This window comes from Ornithorhynchus anatinus, chromosome 5 (genome assembly GCF_004115215.2).
Source record: "Ornithorhynchus anatinus isolate Pmale09 chromosome 5, mOrnAna1.pri.v4, whole genome shotgun sequence".
NCBI classification, from domain to species: Eukaryota; Metazoa; Chordata; class Mammalia; order Monotremata; family Ornithorhynchidae; genus Ornithorhynchus; species Ornithorhynchus anatinus.
Window position 1 is genome coordinate 56,791,932 of NC_041732.1, and position 20,918 is coordinate 56,812,849.

Below are 20,918 nucleotides of genomic sequence, written 5' to 3' on the forward strand. Positions count from 1 at the left end.
TTGGATCACAATCCTTTATTGACCAACATGGCCACTGAAATTGCCCCAGTCCAGTGGACTGACCCCTCGTTCCCATTGCCACCGGGCGGAGCTGGGGGGCTTTAGGCCACCATTTCTCAACCCCATGAGGCCATTTTGCGGGGCTCCGGTGGTTGGGTGGGCAGTCCAGGGGGTCAAGGAGCCTCTGGTTCCCACCCTGGCATTGAGCCGACTGTCCCACCAGCCTCAGCTCACCCTCGGAGCTGCTGCAGGTGAAAAGGAGGGACGCTCCCTCTGGTTGCTCCAGACTTTGGCAATGAGTCTGGGGAGGCTAGAGATCCTGCCACTGCCCCCACCAGACCCTGCCTGGGCATCCGCATGCTTCTACGCAGGACGCCTACTTCTTTGCCCCCTCACCTCCCTGTCCCCTGTCACTGATCACGGAGATCCAGGTGTGCAGACAGGGAGCTGGGGAAACCCAGCCTGGGAAATGGAAGCTTGGCTCCCGCCTGGAATCGCCCACCAGCCCCAGCTCCGGGCTTGCCCCGGCGACTCTGGAGGAGCTTAGCGGCAGAGACGGGAGGGTCTCGTCTCAAATCTGAAAGCCAGAAACGTCTGGGCCGGCCCCTCCAAACTGGGCCCACCGTACAGCCGAAATACAGCCCGGCCTCGAGGCCCTGCAGATGGGGCACGTGCGGGACTCCTGGCCCCCGTCTCTGTTCCATCTACAGGAGAGCCAGGCCCCCCAGGCAGGTGTTGAAGAAGGGAACCGGGCAAGGGGAGCGGGAACACCCTCTCCTCCCCTCCCCTGCTGGACGCCAGCCGGGAGCTGCCGGGGGAGAGTAGGGACTCTGGGTCTGGCCAAATTGACGAGAACTCAGCCCATCCGTCGGCTACGGGCTGGAAGGTGGGCCGGGATGCAGTTCCGAGCCCCGAATCCCTCCTGGGCTGAGGCTTCCGGGAGGAGAGGCGTCTGGTTGAGCCGAGGGGTCCGAGGGGGTGGCGAATCTCTGTGCCGCCACGGGGTGGGCTTGGCCGGTGTCGGGCTCTTCTGGGTTTCCAAAGGCCGGTGACCCGGAGGGGGTGGCCGGGGTCCGAGCCCCGGCCCGGCAAGGATCCCACCGCTGAACCTGGGCTCCCTCTGGTGGCCCGATGGCTGTTTCTGAGGTAACGGAGCAACAAACACTGTCAAACACTGTTCTCCGGGAACAGATGGCCCAGTGTCTCATCTGGGGGATGAGGGTGGCGAAACGACCGTGTACTGGGAACGGGGCTGACATTTTCCCCGGGGGAGAAAAGGCATTCTCACTTGGAGCCCAGGCTCTGGCTGGACCCCTGACTCTCTTGTGAACCTCCTCTCCGTCCTTTCTGCCCAAATCTGCACTGGGGGGTTAACTGCAGACGGCGACAGGCCGCAGGGGTCGAAAGATGAAGGCGGGGTTTTGGACTCGGTCCACCGTCCCCTCGGGTCGGGCCTGGGAGACCTCCTGGCTGGATGGGGGACAGCTGGGTGGCTTCTTGGGGTGGGGGGGTGGGGGTAGTGGAAGCTGGAAGTTGGGGAGATCCAGCCGGGGTCTTGCCTCCCGCAATGGGGAGCCAGGAGCCCCTCAGGGAGGGGACTCCTTCTTGCAGGAAATCCCCCCAATTCAGAGACCCCACTCCCCGCCGGCTCTGGTGCCAAGCTGAGCCAGGAAACACAGTGGAGCCTCGTAGGATTCGGGATGGACCACGAGCCCCCTTTCCTGTGTGACAGGAGAACACCCCAGCACCCCGAGGTAGGCCAGAGGGGAGCCCCGGCACCGAGAGGAAATCGCAGCCCAGGGTTTAGCAGGCTATATGGGGCCTACCTGGCACTGGGGAGGGAGGGAGGGAGGAAGGGTCTTGTAAAGCCACATTACTCCCCTCCCATCCCCACACGAGGTAACTTCCCCATCAAGAGGAACGAACCTGGTGTCGGACAACACACGCAGCCCTCCCATCACTCGGGATGATGTTAACTGGGCCCTGGGGTTTTGAGAGCATGGGGATGGAGGTGGACGGGAATCGGGCAGGAACAGGAACAACCCTGACCAAGACCCTCTTGTCTAGGGGACAGGGGAGATGGGGCTCTACTTCACGGTGTTGTCATCCCCCTTGGCCTCAAGGTGGATGGATGAACCCCGGGTAGGGACCGGGGAGGTTCGGGTGAGCCAGGTCGGGGGGGGGGAGGGGGACTTACCATCTGGGCTTTGGGCCTTGAGGAGTGGGTTCTAGTTCCAGCTGCCGGTTCGGCTGCCCGCCCAAGCCCTGGTCCCCGCATCGGCTTTTCAGGTGGAGCCATGTCAGCTTCCTGTGGCTCGGAGACATTTCTGCCAGCGAGCACCCGAAGACACCGCCCGCAGGTGCCGGGGAGAGCCTGGAAGGGGTGGAGTCCATTAGGATCCAATTTAGGTGTTTCCGGGTGCCCCGTTCCCCACCTTCCACTCCCAGATCAGATCTCCGGGGCCACCAGCCAAAGTGGCTGGGGACTACCACCCTGCCAGGGGAGATGCCAAGCGCGGTACTGCATGCAAGGCCCTTGGTAACTACAGTTCCCGGTGTCACTGCCTGTGAGTGTGAAGGGAATCCACTAAAGTTAAGCTAGCAGGTGGGGCCGAGCAGGGTCAAACAGGGAGGGTCCTGAATAGGTGTGGGATAGCAAAGGGCTAAGGGAAAAGCCCGCCACAGCATGAGTCTTTGGTACCCGCCCAGGACCCTGGCGAAGGATCGTTCTGGGGTCAAGCCTTCTACCCCTTTCCGGTAGGAGCAGCTGAATCTGGAATGACTCAAACCCAGGGCTCAGGTGCCTTGGGGCCAAACTGGGGGGAAGAGCCCAGTTCAGCTTGGGTCATGGCACTGCCAGCCTGGGGGACAGCGGGGAAGCCGAGTTGGTAGCCACAGGCTTTTCGGCTGTCAACCAGCTCTCTGTGTCCCTCCCTGGCTGTTGGCCAGCTCATACTTCCTCTTCCTCCCCAGTTCGCCTTCTCACTGCACTTCACCCTCACCAATTCCACCTCTGCCTACTCATTCAAACCGTGTGCCCAGCCCAGAACACTCTCCCCATTCAAAACCACCAGATTACAGTTCTCCCGACCTTCAGAGTCTTCCTCAAAGCCTACCTCATCCAGGAGGCCTGGGCAGCCAACATGTCAACCAACTCTGTTGTATTTACTCTCCCAAGTGCTTAGTGCAGTGCTCTGCACACAGTAAGCGCTCAACGAATACCACTGATGATGACTGAGGCCTAGCCTGATTCTCTACATCCTGGGTCGTGACTCTCCACCACTCTCCACCACCACGGTTCTGGGCAAATAGACTGATGTACCCTATTTATTCACTTGCTCATTTTTCTTTCCTCATTCTAGTGTAACATAAGAATAAGACTAATGATTTCCTCCAGTTCTTTTTTTTAAATGGGATTTGTTAAGTGCTTACTATGTACCAGGCCCTGTACGAAGTGCTGGGATAGATAGAAGTTGATGAGATTGGACACAGTCCTTGACCCACAGTCCTTGACCCATATAGGTCCCACAGTCTTAATCCCCATGTTATAGATGAGGTAACTGAGGCACAGAGAAGTTAACAGATTTGCTCAGGGTCACACAGCAGTCAAGTGGCAGAGTCAGAATTAGAACCCAGATCCTCTGACTCCCAGGTCTGTGCTCTTTCTGCTAGACAACGCTGCTTCTGTAAATATAAATTAATAAAAGGTCATTGTGGGCAGGGAACATATCTTCCAACTCTGTTATACTCTACTCTCCCATGGGCTTAGTAAGTGCTTTTCACATAGTAAGCGCTCAATAAATGCAATTGATTGATGAATATCATCCTGTCTCTCATTGGACTGTAGCTCCTTGATAGCATGAAATATGTCTTCTACTTTTATGGTGCTGTCCCAGGTGTGAGCTCGTTGTGGGCAAGGAATGTTTTTGATGTTATATTGTACTTTCCCAAGCGCTTCACACACAGTAAGCACTCAATAAATACAATTAATAATAGCTCTGTGCCTAGTGGTGTCTAGTACAGTGTTTAGCACCCAGCAGACACTCAATAAATATTATGGATTATTGACACTTGGGTTCTTAGCTAGAGGCCCTCCTAAGTCAATCAATCAGTGGTCTTCATAATAATAATAACATAATAATAGTATTTGTTAAGTGCTTACTATAGGTCAAGTATTATTCTAAGCGCTGGGGTAGGTAGAAGCTAATCGGGTTGGACACAGTCCCTGTCCCACCTGGGGTTCAGTCTTAATCCCTGCTTTACAGATGAGGTAACTGAGGCCCGGGGAAGTGAAGCGACTTGCCTGAGGTCAACTGGCAGACAAGTTGAGGGGCCAGGATGAGAACCCAGCTCCTCTGACTCCCAAGCCTGTGCTCTATCCGCTAGGGCAAATGACATACAGAGCACTGTACTGAACACTTGGGACAGTACCACACAACGGCTTCAGAAAGCCTTGCGGGGTGTGGCCAAACCTGCAGATGCTCTAGTCCAGATGGGCGCCGGCCCTAGCCCCAAAACACAAAGTTAAAGCCAATCCAAAAGGAACCCGGCGGCCTTCTCGTTTTTACCTTTCTCCAAAGTCTTGGGCCACAGGAATGGCGGTGGTGAAGGTGGGCAGGCTGTGAGGACTCCAGGAAAAGGCGGGCACTCCATGAGCACCGGTGACGGGAGGAGAGCCAGTACCGGTCCCCAAGGGCCCTGGTTTGTAGGCTCTGGATCGAGATGGTCTGGTCAGGGCTGTCTTCTTCCTGCTGGACCTCGGTCTGCCCGGCTGAGCCGGGGGCTGGCACCGCCAAAGGGGCCTGGGCGACTGGGAGCGGGAGCGGAACCACCGGGTCCTCTTGGAGGCCGGAGAGAAGGACCGGGAGCGGTTGGCCCCCGGACGGGAGAGAGACAGCGACCGCCCCCTGGCCGGAGACGCACCGGCCCCTTTTGGAGAGCGGGACCTCAGGGCGACTCTCACGGGCAGCAGTGACCTCATGCCAGGTGCATGAAGACCGGCCGGTCGGTCGGGCAAGGGGGAGGCCCGGGCCGCATCAACCGGTGGGGCCCTGGGGGACTGGGGTCCATCGCCTGCGGCCTCCCGACTGGCTAACCCAGCCGCCTGCCACGCCGGGGAGGGACTTGAGGGGCCCGGGCCCCGTGGGGTTGAGCAGTTCCCCGCTGGTGTGTCCAGGAGCCTCGGGCCTCGACACCACTGGACTTGCCCCGGCGGCTGAGACGGGCCTCTCCCCGGACCCGGGGTGTCCCACTCCCCTGACTTCTTGGGGGCGGAGGGGCTCCAGGGTGCGGCCGGGCCCAGGTCTGGCGGGCCGCCCGTGTCCACGTCGAAACTCCAGCCGGAGCCCGAGCCGTCCGCTTGGACCTTAAGGTTCTGCAGACTTTCTTCGAGGTCATCGATGCTGGGGCTGCCCCGGGCAGAGGGTGGACGGCCGGCTGCCGGGGGGTGGTGAGGCGGGGAGAAAGAAGACACACAGTACAGAACCGAACTCTGTCTGGGAAACCTCACTCATCTTGATCTGTTGTTCAGGCTTTGCCTCACAACATCCCTTCCCTCCGCTCTTAATTATGGTACATGTGAAGCCCTCACTATGTGCCAAGCACTGTTCTAAGCGCTGGGGTAGTTACAAGTCAGTCGGGTTGGACACAGTCCACGTGTCCCACATGGGACTCACACTCCTCATCCCCATTTTACAGATGAGGGAACTGAGGTCCAGAGAAGTTAAACGGCCTGCTCGAGGTCACGGAGCAGAGAAGTGTCAGAGCCGGGATTAGCCTGCCCCGTGGTCCTGAAAGGACTAGACTGTCCCATGTTGTCTGTTCTTGCAGTGCCCGGGACCCATTCTGGCCCTGGGAATGCATTCATAAGTCAAAGATCTTATAGATAAGGCCCAGGGGTGAGTGACCATCACTCAACTCCACTCTTGAGGGAAGTGAACTAGTGGAAAGAGCCCGGGCCTGGCAGTCAGAGGACCTGGCTTCTAATCCCAGCCCTGACACTTGCCTGCAGTGTGATCTCGGGCAAATCCCTTCACTGCTCCGCGCCTCAGTTTCCTCAACCGGAAAATGGGGATTAAATACTTGTCCTCCCTCCTAGCTTGACTGGTAGCTGCATGTGGGTGGGGACTGGTTCGGACCTGATGGACATGTGTCTACCTCAGAGCTTCACACTGTGTTCAACACACAGTGAACAGGCAATGTGGTCTAGTGGACAGAGAGTGGGTCTGGAGGTCAGAAGGAACTGGGTTCTAATCCCAGCTCTACCACTTGTCTGCTGTGTGACTGTGGGCCAGTCACTTCTGAGCGCTCACTACTAAGCAGCATTATGTAATGGAGAGCACATGGGCCTGGAAGTCAGAAGGTTGTGGGTTCTAATCACCATCCCGCCTCTTGACTGCTGTGTGACCTCGGGCAAGCCACTTCACGTGTCTATGCCTCAGTCCCCTCATCTGTAAAACGGGGATTGAGAATGAGAGCCCCTTGTGGGACAGGGATTGTGTCCAACCCAATTTGCTGTTATCCGCCCCAGCGCTTAGTACAGTGCCTAGCACATAGTAAGCACTTGGCAAATACCACAATTCTTATTAAGCCCTCCTTCTTCTGCATCGCCCTGACTTGCTCCCTTTATTCATCCCCTCTCCCAGCCCTTCAGCACTTGTGTACATAGCTGTAATCGCTTGTGTACACAGCTGTAATTTATTTACATTAATGTCTCTCCCCCCTTCTAATAATAATAATAATGTTGGTATTTGTTAAGCGCTTACTATGTGCCGAGCACTGTTCTAAGCGCTGGGGTACACAGGGGAATCAGGTTATCCCACGTGGGGCTCACAGTCTTAATCCCCATTTTACAGATGAGGGAACTGAGGCACAGAGAAGTTAAGTGACTTGCCCACAGTCACACAGCCGACAAGTGGCAGAGCTGGGATTCGAACTCATGAGCCCTGACTCCAAAGCCCGTGCTCTTTCCACTGAGCCACGCTGCTTTAACACTGTAAGCTCACTGCGGGCACAGAATGTGTCTGCTTATTGTTATATTGAACTTTCCCAAGCACTTAGTACAGCGCTCTGCGCGTAGTTAGAGCTCAATAAATGCGATTGAATGAATGAACTATACTTCTCTGGGCCTCAGTTACCTCATCCGTAAAATGGGGATTAAAAGAGTCAGCCCCATGCGGGACACGGACTGTGTCCAACCTGATTAGCTTGGATCTACCCCAGCCCTTAGTTCAGTCTCAGGCACATAGTAAGTAATTAACAAATACCAGACAAAAAACAACAACAAAAAAACCCAAATACCACAAATATTATGTGGCGAAGAATCATGCTGGGGAATGGTCATCTCATTCTTAGCCACATTCCTTTCTAGACAGTCACCCCGATTCCCTTTAGAAGTGCACAGAGTGAAACATCTTGATGACAAATTACCAAATAACCACTGTTTTGGTGAGGTTTTCTCCAGGCCTCATCAAACCAGCTGGTTACTGAAGTGGGAGGCGGCATGGTCTACTGAAAGTGCATGAGCCTGGGAATTTTTTTTTTTTAATGGAATTTATTAATAATAATAATAATAATAATAATGTTGGTATTTGTTAAGCGCTTACTATGTGCCGAGCACTGTTCTAAGCGCTGGGGTAGACATAGGGGAATCAGGTTGTCCCACGTGGGGCTCACAGTCTTAATCCCCATTTTACAGATGAGGGAACTGAGGCACAGAGAAGTTAAGTGACTTGCCCACAGTCACACAGCCGACAAGTGGCAGAGCTGGGATTTGAACTCATGAGCCCTGACTCCAAAGCCCAAGCTCTTTCCACTGAGCCAAGCTGCTTCGCTTACTATGTGCCATGTACAATGTATTATTAAGCGCCGGGGTGGATACAAGCAAATCGGGTTGGACGCAGTCCCCATCCCATGTGGGGCTCACAGTCTCAATCCATACTTTACAGATGAGGGGACTGAGGCACCGAGAAATCAAGTGGTTTGCCAAGGTCACACAGCAGTCAAGTGGCAGATTGGGGATTAGAACCCATTACCTCCTGAGTCCAACGCCCGTGCTCTATCCACTGCTCCATGCTGCTTCTCTAACCAGGTTAACTGTCCCTGGTTAGCTTTGTGACCCCAGCCAAGCCTGGCACCTCAGTTCCTCATCTGTGAAATGGGGATAATGAAATCTGCCTCTCCCTACTTCCCAGGAGGCTCTGGAGATCAAATGAGATACTTTTCTTTTTTTATAATGGTATTTGTTAGTGCTTACTCTGTGCCAAACATTATTCTGAGTGCTGGGGTAGATACGGAATGTGTCTGTTATACCTTTGCATTGTACTCTCCCCAGCACACAACAAGAGCTCAATAAATAGGATTGACTGACTGGACACAATCCCTGTCTCGCATGGGGCTTTCAGTCTATGTAGGAGAACTCAGGCACAGAGAAATGAAGTAGCTTGCCCAACGTCAAACAGCAAGCAATTCGCAGAGCCAGGATTAGAACCCAGGTCTTCTGATTCCCAGGCCCAGGCTCTGTCCACTAGGCCATGCTGCTTCCCATGGAGTGAAGATAATGTGGGAATGGAAAAGAGTGCAGTACAAAATACAAGACATAATTATTTGAAAAGCAATAAGAATTGTGGTATTTGTTAAACACTTACTATGTGCTAGGCACTGTAATAATAATGTTGGTATTTGTTAAGTGCTTATTATGTGCCAAGCACTGTTCTAAGCGCTGGGGTAGATTAGGGTAATCAGGTTGTCCCACGTGAGGCTCACAGTCTTAATCCTCATTTTCCAGATGAGGTAACTGAGGCCCCGAGAAGTGAAGTGACTTGTCCAATATCACACAGCAAACAAGCAGCAGAATAAGGATTAGAACCCATGACCTTCTGACTCTCAGGCCCACACTCTATCCACTACACCACCTTGCGTGTTCAGCTGGTCTCATCAGTTTAGTGGCCAGGTTTTGCTGAAAGAGCCTGAGGTTCAGTGAAACCCCATTTAGAGGCAGCCCTTCCGGGGGGTCTCCAGAGCCCGTTCCCACCCACCCAGGGGACTGAGAGGGAAAGAGGGAAAGAGGTCGCTGGGGTCCTTGAGGGCTGAGATGAGGCAGCCTGGCCAGTTCAAGGCAGTGTGAGTCAATGACGGCAAGTCACAACGCAACTTACCCATATTTTCTTCTTTGAACAATGGAGCTTTTTCCTGGCCAACAGACGGGGTCTGGTTTGGGGCTAATTCCTGAAAGCTGAGATGATGGCTACTGGTGGTTTTCTGAGTGTTAATCACATACTCACTACTCTTCTCTCTTCATGAAAAACACACACACACACCAACGTACACACACACAAACACACAACCAAAAATCAGAATTACCGCATGAGAACTCGGATGATCGGTGTTTCTTTTTTCGGATTTACATTTCTTTTGCGTTCAGAGTTCGATTTTCAAGGGTTTCGAACTGTTCTGATCTCATGGACTGTGTGTTCTATTTACCTAGAAGAGGCTTGGCCGCCTCCGTCGGGAATGATGAGGGAATTTGGGGGTTTCTAAGGAGAGACAGAGAAGGAAGATCCGCAAATCCGCAGTCCTTAGAAACCAAAGAGCCAAGATGCGGAACGAGTTTGACTCCAGGGGAGCTGGAGTGCCCCAAGGTCTTCATCTCTCTTTCCAAGTCTGGGTGTCCCATGCCAAATTCTAATCCACTGAACCTCGCCCCTCTCTTATCCTGGGTATTTAGTTTTAGACGATGCCCTCGGGGTGGGGAGAGGAGATGGAGATTTTTGCTGCAGATGTGGGGGATCCACTTCACAGAATGCAGTGCAATTTAAACCAGTTTTCCTAATGCCTAGCACCCTGAGTGGCCCCTCTGCCTTATGGAAGAATTCAACTGCCATCCCAGGTTGGTCGCTTTCCCACTTTGGATGTGAAGGGTCTGAGTAGGCTCTGTGGTCTAGCGGATGGAATTTGGGCCTGGGAGTCAGAGGACCTGGGTTCTTATCACAGCTCTGCCACTTGTCTGCTGTGTGATCTTGGGCAAATCCCTTCATTTTTCTGTGCCTTAGTTCCCTCATCTGTAAAATGGGCATTAACATTGGGAGCCCTTGGTGGGACATGGACTGTGTCCAACCTGATTATCTTGTACCTTCCCCTGCGCTTAATACAGTGCCTGGCACATAGTAAGTGCTCAACAAACACCATTAAAAAAAAAGGCCAGGAATCCTGAGGAAACAACATAGTGGAAAGAGCATAGGACTGGAAATCAGGAGACCTAAATTCTAACCCTAGTTCCTCAGCTGGCCTGCTGTGTGACCTTGGACAAGTCCCTTCACATCCTTGCTTCAATTTCCTCATCTGTAAAATGGGGATTAAATATCCGTTCTCCCTCTTCTTAAACTGTGAGAGCCCTTTTGGGACAGTGACTCTGTCCCATCTGACTACCTTGTATCCACCTCAGCGCTTAGCCCATCCATAAGTGCTTAGTATAATTATTATTCTTCAACCTGTGGGTGTCTTCCAACTCTGTTATATTGTATTTTCCCAAGTGCTTAGTAGGGTGTTCTACACACAGTATGTACTCAATAAATGAACTGAATGATTGGGTATTCTGCCCACTTCTTCTTCTGGGGACCCTGGTCTTATTCAGCCCTGTCTGTACTTGCTTTCACCTGCCCCCATGAAACCTTTTTTTTTTAATGGTATCTGTTAAGTGCTTATCATATGCCAGGCTTTGTACTAAGTGCTGGGGTAGATTAAACTAATGAGGTTGGATACAGTCCATGACCCAGATGGGGCTCACAGTCTTAATCCCTATTTTGCAGATGAGGAAACGGAGGCACAGAGAAGTTAAATGGCCTGCCCAAGGTCACACAGCAGATAAGTGGTGAGGCAGAATTAGAACCCAAGTCCTCCTGACTTCCAGGCCTGTGCTCCATCCACTAGGCCACCACAAAACTCTGAGTGGTGCTTTGTTGACCACCCACTTACAACGGGGTGAATCCTCTAGACTGAAAGTGCGCTGTGGGCAGGGAATGTGTCTGCTTATTGTTATAGTGTACTTCGCAGGTGCTTCGTACAGTGCTCAGCACACGGTAAGCGCTCAATCAATACGATTAACTGACTGATTTACACCCTCGTCCTCTTCTGAGGGACCTGCCGCTTATTGTAGGCAGGGAATGTGCCTGCTTACCGTTACAGCGTACTCTCCCAAGGGCTTCGTACAGTGCTCAGCACACGGTAAGCGCTCAATCAGTACGATTAACTGACTGATTTATGCCCTCGTCCCCTTCTGAGGGACCTACCGCTCATTGTGGGCAGGGAATGTGCCTACTTGCCGTTGGAGCATACTCTCCCAAGCGCTTAGCACAGTGCCGAGCACACGGTAAGCGCTCAATCAATATGACTGACTGATTTACGCCCTCATTCCTTTCTGAGGGACCTGTCACTCATTGTGGGCAGGGAATGTGGCTGCTTACCATTGGAGCCTACTCTCCCACGCGCTTCGTACAGTGCTCAGCACATGGTAAGCGCTCAATCAATACAACTGAATGAATCTGCCACCTACATTCTCTCCTCCCTTTCATTCATTCAATCGTATCGACTGAGCGCTTACCGTGTGCAGAGCACTGTACCAAGCGCTTGGAATGGACAAGTCCAAAACTTGTTTTGCGGTCTGTCTCCCCCGTTGTTGGGCAGGGATGCTCTCTCTCTGTTGTGACATTCCAAGCACTTAGTAGAGAAGCAGCGTGGCTCAGTAGCAATAATAATAATAATAATAATATGGGTATTTAAGCGCTTACTATGTGCAGAGCACTGTTCTAAGCGCTGGGGGAGATACAGGGTCATCAGGTTGTCCCACGTGGGGCTCACGGTCTTCATCCCCATTTTGCAGCTGAGGTCACCGAGGCCCAGAGAACTGAAGTGACTTGCCCAAGGTCACACAGCCGAGTGGCGGAGCCGGGATTCGAACCCACGACCCCTGACTCCCAAACCCGGGCTCTTGCCACCGAGCCACGCTGAGCCCGGGCATGGGAGTCAGAGGTGGTGGGTTCGAATCCCGACGCCGCCCCTTGTCAGCTGGGAGACTGTGGGCAAGTCACTTCTCCGGGCCTCAGTTCCCTCATCTGTAAAATGGGGATGAAGACTGTGAGCCCCACGTGGGACCACCTGATTCCCCTGTATCTCCCCCAGCGCTTGCAACAGTGCTCTGCCCATAGTCAGCGCTTAGCAAATACCAACATGATTATTATAGTCCAGTGCTCTGCACCTAGGAAGCGCTCAATCAGTACGATTGAAGGAAGGAAGGAACATAAATTGGGCAAGAGATCGAGCCCGTCCCTGCCCAACAAGGGGCTCCTTGCAGGAGGGGCCTCGTCCTTCGTGCCCCAGCAGGACCCTCCCTCCTCTCCCTCCCCCCAAGGAGCGATGGCTGGCTCCTTCTTCCTCCTCCTGCAGCCTGGGGCCCCGCGGCATCCCCGTCCAGCGCGAAGCCGCCGCCGCCGCCTCCCCCCTCCCTCCTCTCTGCACCTGCCCCTCCGCCGCCATGTCCGGAGCCGGTCCTGCGTCCCCTAGCAACGCCAGACACGGCGCCGTTGCTAGGCGGAAGTGACGTCAGCAACCCGCACCTCGCCCCCTCCCACCCCCTTGTCTGTCCCTCCTCGGCTTCCGTTGCCGACGTCCCCGCCCTCCCACCTTCGCCCGCTGGCCAATCGTCGGCCCACTGGAGGGGCGGGGGAGGGGGGGAGGCGCGCGCATGCGCGCGCCCCCGCGACCAGGGGGCGGAGCCACCCGAGGGCTCGGACCAATGAGGAGGCGGGGAGGCGGTCACGTGACTCTAGCTCAAGGGCGGCCCCCCCCCCCCCGCGCCTGCGCCCGGCTGACAGGTCCGGCCGCGTGGAGCGGCGAGGTGTGAGGGGGCGCCGCCGCGGCCGCCATCATGTCTTGGCTCTTCGGCCTCAACAAGGGGCAGCAGGGGGAGGGCGGCGGGCCGGCGCTGCCCCTCCCTCCGGCGCTGCCCGGCGCGGGGGACGGCGGCGGGGACGGCGGCGGGGGAGACCGCCACGCGCCCAAGGACAAATGGAGCAACTTCGACCCCACGGGCTTGGAGCGCGCCGCCAAGGCGGCGCGCGAGCTCGAGCACTCGCGTGAGTCCGCCGCGGGGGCGCGCACGTGCGTGCGTGGGGGGGGCGGAGTCCCCTCAGGGTCACGTGGTCCCCCCCCCCCCGAAAGTGGGGAGGACACTATTAATAATAATAATGCTGATAATCCTATTATTATCGCTCAGGACAGCGCTCTGCACCCACTGAGCACCCACTGGGGCCGAGCTGTCCGTTGCAAGCGCTTAGTGCAGTGCTCCGCACAGTGTAAGCGCCCAATAAATGCGACTCAGTGAACTAAGCGCTCAGTAAATCCCGATTGCATGAAGGGTGATGGTATTTAAGCGCTTTGCAGAGAAGCAAATGGGGTGGGACCCTCTCCCGCGTGGGGATCACAGTTTGTCCCCATTTTATAGGTGAGGTGACTGAGGCGCAGCGAAATGACTTGTCCAAGGTCACAGAGCAGACTCAGGGAGGAGCGGGGATCAGGAGCCAGGTCCTTGTGACTCCCAGGCTCTGTCCCCTAGACCAGGGGATTAATAATAATTAATGGTAATGATGGTATTTGTTTAGGGCTTATTCTGTGCCAGGCATTGGACTAAGCACTGGGGTGGAGAGAAGCAAATTGGGGTGGACACAGTCCCTGTCCCACGTGGGGATCACAGTCTCAGTCCCCATTTTATAGATGAGGTGACTGAGGCACAGTGAAACGACTTGTCCAAGGTCATACAGCAGACTCATGGTGGGCCTGGCATTAGAATCCAGGTCCTTGTGACTCCCAGGACCGGGCTCTGTCCACTAGACCACGGGATAATAATAATAATGATGGTATTTGTTAAGCACTTATTCTGTGCCAGGCATTGGACTAAACGCTGGGGTGGATACAAGCAAATCTGGTCGGGCACAGTCCCTGTCCCACGTGGGGCTCACGGACTCAGTCCCCATTTTACTGATGAGGGAACTGAGGCACAGCGAAGTGATTTGCCCAAGGTTGCACAACAGACTCGTGGCGGAGCCGGGATTAGAACCAAGGTCCTTGCGGTTGCCAGGCCCGGCTCTGGCCACTAGACCATGGGATGATAATAATAATAATGACATTTGTTAAGCAATGACTATGTGCTAAGCACTGAATGCTTTGCGGGTGGGGTCTCGAGCCCAGGGTCGGGTCTAGAACCCCGCTGGCCCCTTCCTCAGGTCTGAACACCCCTCTCCTCCATCACTGGACTTCCCCTCCCTCCCCAGCCCCAAGCTGACCCTCTTGATCTCGGGGCAGCAGTGGTCTCTATTGCTGAATTGAACTTTCCAAGCGCGTAGTAAAGGGCTCTGCACACAGTAAGCACTCAGTACATGCCGGGGAACGAGTGAGTGAATGTGTGGGGAAACTGAGATACAAAGAGGAAAAGTGACTTGCTCAAGGTCACACTCAGGCAGGGTCACTGGGACTGCTGTCTCAGCCCCGGCAGTCAGGTGGATGTCTTCCCGACCCTAAGACAGTGCCTAATCAATCAATCAGTCATATTTATTGAGCACCTCCAGTGTGCAGAGCACTCTACTAAGCGCTTAGGAGAGTACTGTATAATATAATTAGAAAGCCCCATGGCTGAGTACATAGAGCACACACCTGGGAGCCAGAAGGACCTGGGTTCTGATCCCAGCTCCGCCACTTATCTGCTGTGTGACCTTGGGCAAGCCCCTTCACTTCTGGGTTTCAGTTTCCCCTTCTGTCAAATGGGGATTAAGAGTGTGAGCGCAAGTGAGACAGGGACTGCACCCAACCTGATCGATTTGTATCTACCCCAATGCTTAGAACAGTGCTTCCCACGAGTAAGCGCTGAATAAGTACCATAGTAATTGTTGTTATTATAATAATGGAGTTGGTAGACACATTTCCTGTCCACCACAAGCTTACAAGATAGAGGGAGACTTCCAAGCCCCATTCAGAGATAGCAATAGGGAGAAATCAAGGCAGCTGCACTCGCGGCACCTTGCTTGAGGACACGTTAGCCTCCCGCGTGGCCCGGTCCGCCCTAAGATTCCCAAGTCAGGGGAGCCGATAGGGTCGGGACCAAACCCACCCTGGTCGGGCTAGATCAAGTTCAGCTGCCGCCTCCCTTTTTGGGGAGCTTTGTATGGGTGTGTGTATTGGGGAGGGGGGCTGAGAAAGAATCAGGATTTTGTGGCGGTCATAGTACCGTTCATAGTATTCGATAGTATTGATTGAGCGCTTGCTCTTTGCAGAGCACTGTACTAAGCACTTGGAGTGTACATTTCAGGCAACAGATAGAGACACTCCCTGCCCAGTGACGGACTCACAGTCTAAACGACTGTGAATGAAAGACCACGTTTGCGTGGTCACTCCAGTGGACTTTTGTTTTATTAATGGTATTTGTTGAGTCCTTACTATGTGCCAGGAGCTGTACTCAGTGTTAAGGTAAATACAAGCTAATTAGGTTGGACCGAGTCCCTGTTCCAACTTGGGGCTCACAGTCGTAATCCCCATTTTACGGATGAGGGAACCGAGGTACAGGGAAGTTAAGCGATTTGCCCAAGGTCACGTCGCAGACAAGTGGCCGAGCCGGGATTAGAGCCCAGGACTTATTGATGTGCGATTACCAGCAGCCTTCTGGGACGACCCCATGACCCAGACAGGCCAAGCCAGGGGTGGGTTTAGCCCCTCTTCCTGGGGGCTGGGGGGTTGAGCCTAGCAAGTATGCAACATCCATGCGTGCACCGTAGCCCCCCAGCAGCCACGATGCAAGCCTCCCCACACCGGCCCCACTAAATCTCCAAGCGTTGTCTGCCTGGTAATGGATTTCTGTGTTCTGGGGAGATGCAGCACCTGTAGCAAATTCTCCAGCTCTGAAGCATGCCAAGCCCCTTGCGGGATTTTCTGGTCATCAGTGTCGTGACTGGCTGAGGTCACCCTTTTACTAAAAATAATAATTGTGGTGGTATTGTAATTGAAGTATTGCATTATACTGAAGTAACTTGCCCGAGGTCACACAGCAGATGTGTGGCGGAGCTGGGATTAGAACCCACCTCCTTCTGAGTCCCAGGCCCGTGCTCTATCCACTCCACCATGCTGCTTCCCGTCCAAGGTTACACAGCAGACAAGTGTGGAGCTGAAATTCAAACTCAGGTTCTTCTGACTTCCAGGCCTGTACTCTATCCATTAGGCCGTATTGCATCTCTGGAATGTGTCTGGAATCCGTCCCCCCGTCTTCATCCTGGCTGCTACCACGCTGATCCAAGCATTCATCATCTCCCACCTTGACCGCCGAATCAGCTTCCTCACTGACCTCCTCACCTCTAGTCTCTCCCCTCTCCAGTCCATGTTTCATTCTGCTGCCCCAGTCATTTTCTAAAAAAACATTCAGCCCACCTCCTCCCGTTCCTCAAAAACTTCCAATCGTTGCTCATCCAGCGCTTAGTGCTTCCAGTACTCAATATGGTCCCTAGCAAATAGTAAGCACTTAAATACCATAATTATTATCCAACAGAAACGCGTTACCATCAGCTTTAAGGCATTCGGTCAGCTCTCTCCCTCCTGCCTTACTTCACCGATCTACTGCCCCCCCGGCCTGCACAACACCAACCTATTCACTGTACCTTCATCTTGTCTGTCTCACTGCCGACCCCTTGCCCGTGTCCTCCCTCTGGCCTGGAATTCCCTCTTCCTTCATGTCTGACACACCACCACTCTCCCATCTTCGAAGCCCTCCTGAGCTGGCCCTAATGAGCTATAACCATTTAGTCAAGGTGACCTGCCCAATCAGGGTTAGTCAGTCATATTTATTAAGCGCTTATTGTGTGTAAAACACTCTACTAAGAGCTGGGGAGAGTTCAATTCCACAGTAAACAGACACATTCCCTGCTCAAAATGAGCGTACAGTCTAGAGGGGTTGGCCAAAGACAATGAATTCCTGAGCCCCTAGTTTCTTAAGTGTATCTGGAATCATCCTGATTCCCTCTCTTTTGCCCATTGACCTCCAATTTCCCTCCCTTAATTTCCCTCCAAATTTTGACTTGAGCCCGGCTGAGAAGGTAATGTGAAGGCTCCTGTTTGTCGAATTCCCCAAGGATTGGCATGGGGCTTCCCATTAACCCTGGAGAGCCTCTTGGAAATTCAGTCTCTCTCCCCAGAGCAAGGCCACGCTGCTTTTCATCACCAGTGTGTCGTAACTGTGCTCGCGTGGCTGGGCCGGCAGGAAACCGATGGACGGGAGAGCATTGTTCCGTGGAGGCGGCCTGGTGAAGGGCGCTTAGCTGAGATAAAGAGAGGCGCCCGCGGAGTCGGCGATGCGACCTTTCTCTGCGAGCTCCCGCCCACGTCGATAGGTGGTCCCGAGAGTCTTCCTGCTCCAACATAGGTGACCTGAACCAGACTGCCGAGGAGCCCTGTTTTCAAGAGAAATTTTCCGGCTCAGGGTCACGAAATGGCCTTTTCCCTGATAAAGATCACGCATCTCGAGAGTGCTGGGGCGGCCCAGGCTGCCTTGAAAAGAGAGGACTTAAATGTGAAGAGCGAGAACTCTCGTGCCAGTCCTCCGGTCTTCTGAAGGAGGCTTAAGGCCAGAGGGACTTGGAAGTTCTTGGGCCTTCGTAGAGAGGGAGATTGCAGAGTGTGAAGGAAAGGCAGTGTTGCCTAGTGGAGAGAGCAAGGGGCTAGGTGTCAGAGGACCTGGGTTCTAATCCCAGCCCCACCAACTTGCCTGCTGTGTGACCTTGGGCAAGTCACTTAACTTCTCTGGGCCTCAGTTTCCTCATCTCTAAAATGGGGGTTCAGTACCTGTCATCCCTCCTATTTACAATATGAGCCCCGTGTCAGACAGGGATTGTGTCCAACCCGATTGACTTGTATCTTCCCCAGCTCTTAGAACAGTACTTGACTCCGGGTAAACACTTAATAAATACTATTTTTCAAAAAAGGGCAAAAAGTGACCCTGAAATCCATTGTTTCAGTCCCGAAATGCTACTGCAAAACCTGCGGTCAGTAGTGTGCTAAACTGCCGTTGTTTTCTTCACCCCAACAGGCCACGCTAAGGATGCCCTGCACCTCGCCCAGATGCAGGAACAGACACTGCAACTTGAGCAGCAGTCAAAAGTTAAAGTATGTCACGGAACTCCCACATTCAGATTTTCTCTTCCCAAAATATACCTCTCTCAGCCTCGTTAGGGGGTCGAAGGAAGAGGAAGGGGGAGGTGGGTAAACGGTTCCGGCTGAGGAAATGCCTTTTGTGCACGACGTTCCCTCCTGCTGTCTGCCAGGGTCTCCTTCACACCGTGGGCTCGTGCTCCCATCCCGGAAAGTCGGAGGCAGGAGGCCAGTGGAGAGCCACACCTCTCGTGGCCCCAAGCGGGGAGGAGGGGGAGGTCTGTTTGTCGGTTTGGAGAGTGAGGGCTTTGGCTGTACTGGCTGTGCGGCATCCTGGCTCCCACGGGTGACGGGTTCTTCTGGCTTCTCCTCAGGAGTACGAGGCTGCCGTCGAACAGCTAAAGAACGAACAGATCCGAGTACAGGCCGAAGAGAGGAGGAAGACGCTGAACGAGGAGACGCGGCAGCACCAGGCGGTAAGGCGGCTCCGAGTTGGCCGGAGTGTCACAGGGTGGAAGGGGGCCGGCTGGCCCTCTCAGCCAGGTGACTTGGGGGGGATTGGGCCAAGGACCCTCGAGGTCCCTCTGCTTCTCGGTGTCTGCTGGGATGCTCCGGGGCTCACGGCGGTGGAGTTTCTCCCCCATGATTAAGACTGCGGGACCCAAGTGGGACGTGGACCGAGTCCAACCCAATTAACTTGTGTCTACCCCAGCACTTAATACCGTGCCTGGCACATAGTAAGCACTTAACAAATCCCATTAAAAAAATAAATGATCCGGAAAGTCAGCCACTGGGAAGAAATGAGGATCTATGGTGTAGGACCAGCGTCGCCTGATTTGAAGTCCATTTTAAAATGCTCAAAGGTCAGAGATGGAAATCTTGGTTTGTTTCAGCTGGCCAGTGGACTGAGGTGAATAGAGAAAATCTCTATCCCTTTCTCTGGCTGGTTCCTGCCAACCTGAAGCCCTCTTCTGGGGGCTTTTTCCTCCAGTCCTCTGCATCTGCAGAAAGAGTAGTAGTCATCGTCATCATCGTCATCATAGTAATAATGACTGTGGTGTTTAAGTGCTTAATATATGTCAAACAGTGTACTAAACTCTAGGGTGGAGTTCAGATTAATTAGGTTGGACACAGTCCCTGTCCCACATGGGGCTTTCAGTCCAAGTTGGAGGGAAGAAGATTTAATCCCCATTTGCTAGGTGAGGTAACGGAGACCCTGAGACGTCAGGTGACCTGCCCGAGGTCACAAAGCAGATAGGTGGCGGAGTTGGGATTAGAACCCAGGTCCTCTGACTCCCAGGCCTGTGTTCTTTCCATTAGGCCATACTGCCTTTTCAGTAGCAGCATAACAATCCCATCCTGTGTATAAATGAGACACCGTCTCCAAAACATCAAGGGGGCTTCACAAAAAGGGGGTTGGGTCGGACCTAACTCATGCATTCATATGATAACATTTGTTGAGCCTACTGTGTGTGGAGAATTGGCTTAGAGACACCCTCCCTGCCCTCCAAACAGCTCACAGTTTAAGCGGGGAGGACAGACAGACCAAAACACTGTTTATGTACGGGAGGAGCAGTTGGGAAAGTAGGTCTGACTGGTAGGAGGCTGGGAAAGTCAAATTCATTTATTCATTCAATCGTATTTATTGAGCACTTACTGTATGCAGAGCACTGTACTAAGTGCTTGTGAGCCTGGCTTAGTGGAAAGAGCACATGTTGGGAATCAGGACGTGGGTTCTAATCCCTGCTCTGCCACTTGCCAGCTGTGTGACCTTGGGCAAGCCATTTAAAATTCTCTGTGCCTCAGTTACCTCATCTGGAAAAAGGGGATTAAAAGTGTGAGCCCCACATGGGACAAGCTGATTACCTTGTATCAACCTCTCAGTGCTTAGAAGAGTGCTTGGCACATTCATTCAGTCGTATTTATTGAGCGCTTACTGTGTGCAGAACATTGTACTAAGTACCTGGAAAGTACAATTTGGCAACAGATAGAGACGATCCCTACCCAACAGCGGGCTCACAGTATAGAAATAGTAAGCGCTTAACAGATACCATAATTATTATTATTACAATACAACAATAAACAGACAAATTCCCTGCCCACAGTGAGCTTACAGTCTAGAGGGACATAAAGATAGTTGGGTTGGACACAGTTCTTTTCCCACAGAGGGCTCACACTCTTAATCCCCATTTTACAGATGAGGGAACTGAGACCTAGGGAAGTGAATTGATTTGCCCAAGGTCACAGCAAACAAGTGGCGGAGCTGGAATTAGAACCCATGACCTTCTGACTCTCAAGCCTGTGCTCTGTCTACTAGGGCCATGCTGCCTCTCAGTCTGGTTTAAATGAATAAACCAAGAAAATCAGCAGTAAATCTGATCGACATATAAATGCTAAGGGTGAACATTGGGATGACGCGGGCAGGGTGGAGGAGGGTGGTGGATGGGGGAGCCCCTTCTGAAATCCCACGTGTATTTCCTACAGAGAGCCCAGTACCAGGACAAGCTGGCCCGGCAGCGCTACGATGACCAGCTCCGGCAGCAGGTGAGCAGCAGCGTCGGATCTTCCGGCTGCCCAAACCCACCCATCTCCTGGCTCCGGGTCGGGGGCTTGTATCGGTCTCCCTCGTGGGAGATGGGGACTCTGGGGTCCAGGTCTGGAAGCCGAGAACCAGGATTGGTAACTGGGGGATGTGTTAGGATGGAGGTACGGGTGCTGGTGGAAGTCAGCGAGAATTTCACTGA

General features: G+C 53.5%; 2 protein-coding genes across 3 annotated transcripts in view; one reads left to right on the top strand and one right to left on the bottom strand.

The window, feature by feature from the left end:
- LOC114812010 (collagen alpha-1(I) chain-like) lies at window positions 1-12,569 on the bottom strand. Of its 2 annotated transcripts, none has more exons than XM_039912041.1 (5): window positions 12,511-12,569; window positions 9,156-9,292; window positions 4,569-5,436; window positions 2,198-2,374; window positions 1-1,141 (listed from the first exon to the last, which is right to left on the bottom strand). In XM_039912041.1, coding segments are annotated over exons 2-5 (1,050 nt in total). In that variant the 5' UTR covers window positions 9,160-9,292; window positions 12,511-12,569; the 3' UTR covers window positions 1-1,140. The 2 variants fall into 2 exon arrangements, with proteins under 2 accessions (XP_039767975.1, XP_039767976.1); XM_039912042.1 differs by lacking the exon at window positions 12,511-12,569 and adding an exon at window positions 9,481-10,012.
- Window positions 12,570-12,863: 294 nt separating this feature from the next.
- The window catches only part of ATAD3A (ATPase family AAA domain containing 3A), a 48,566-nt gene continuing 40,511 nt past the window's right edge, over window positions 12,864-20,918 (top strand). The window contains exons 1-4 of the mRNA XM_029065629.2: window positions 12,864-13,127; window positions 18,113-18,189; window positions 18,549-18,650; window positions 20,659-20,718. Of these exons, the coding sequence (XP_028921462.1) occupies window positions 12,920-13,127; window positions 18,113-18,189; window positions 18,549-18,650; window positions 20,659-20,718 (447 nt within the window). The 5' untranslated portion in view covers window positions 12,864-12,919. The remainder of the gene's footprint in view (window positions 13,128-18,112; window positions 18,190-18,548; window positions 18,651-20,658; window positions 20,719-20,918) is intronic.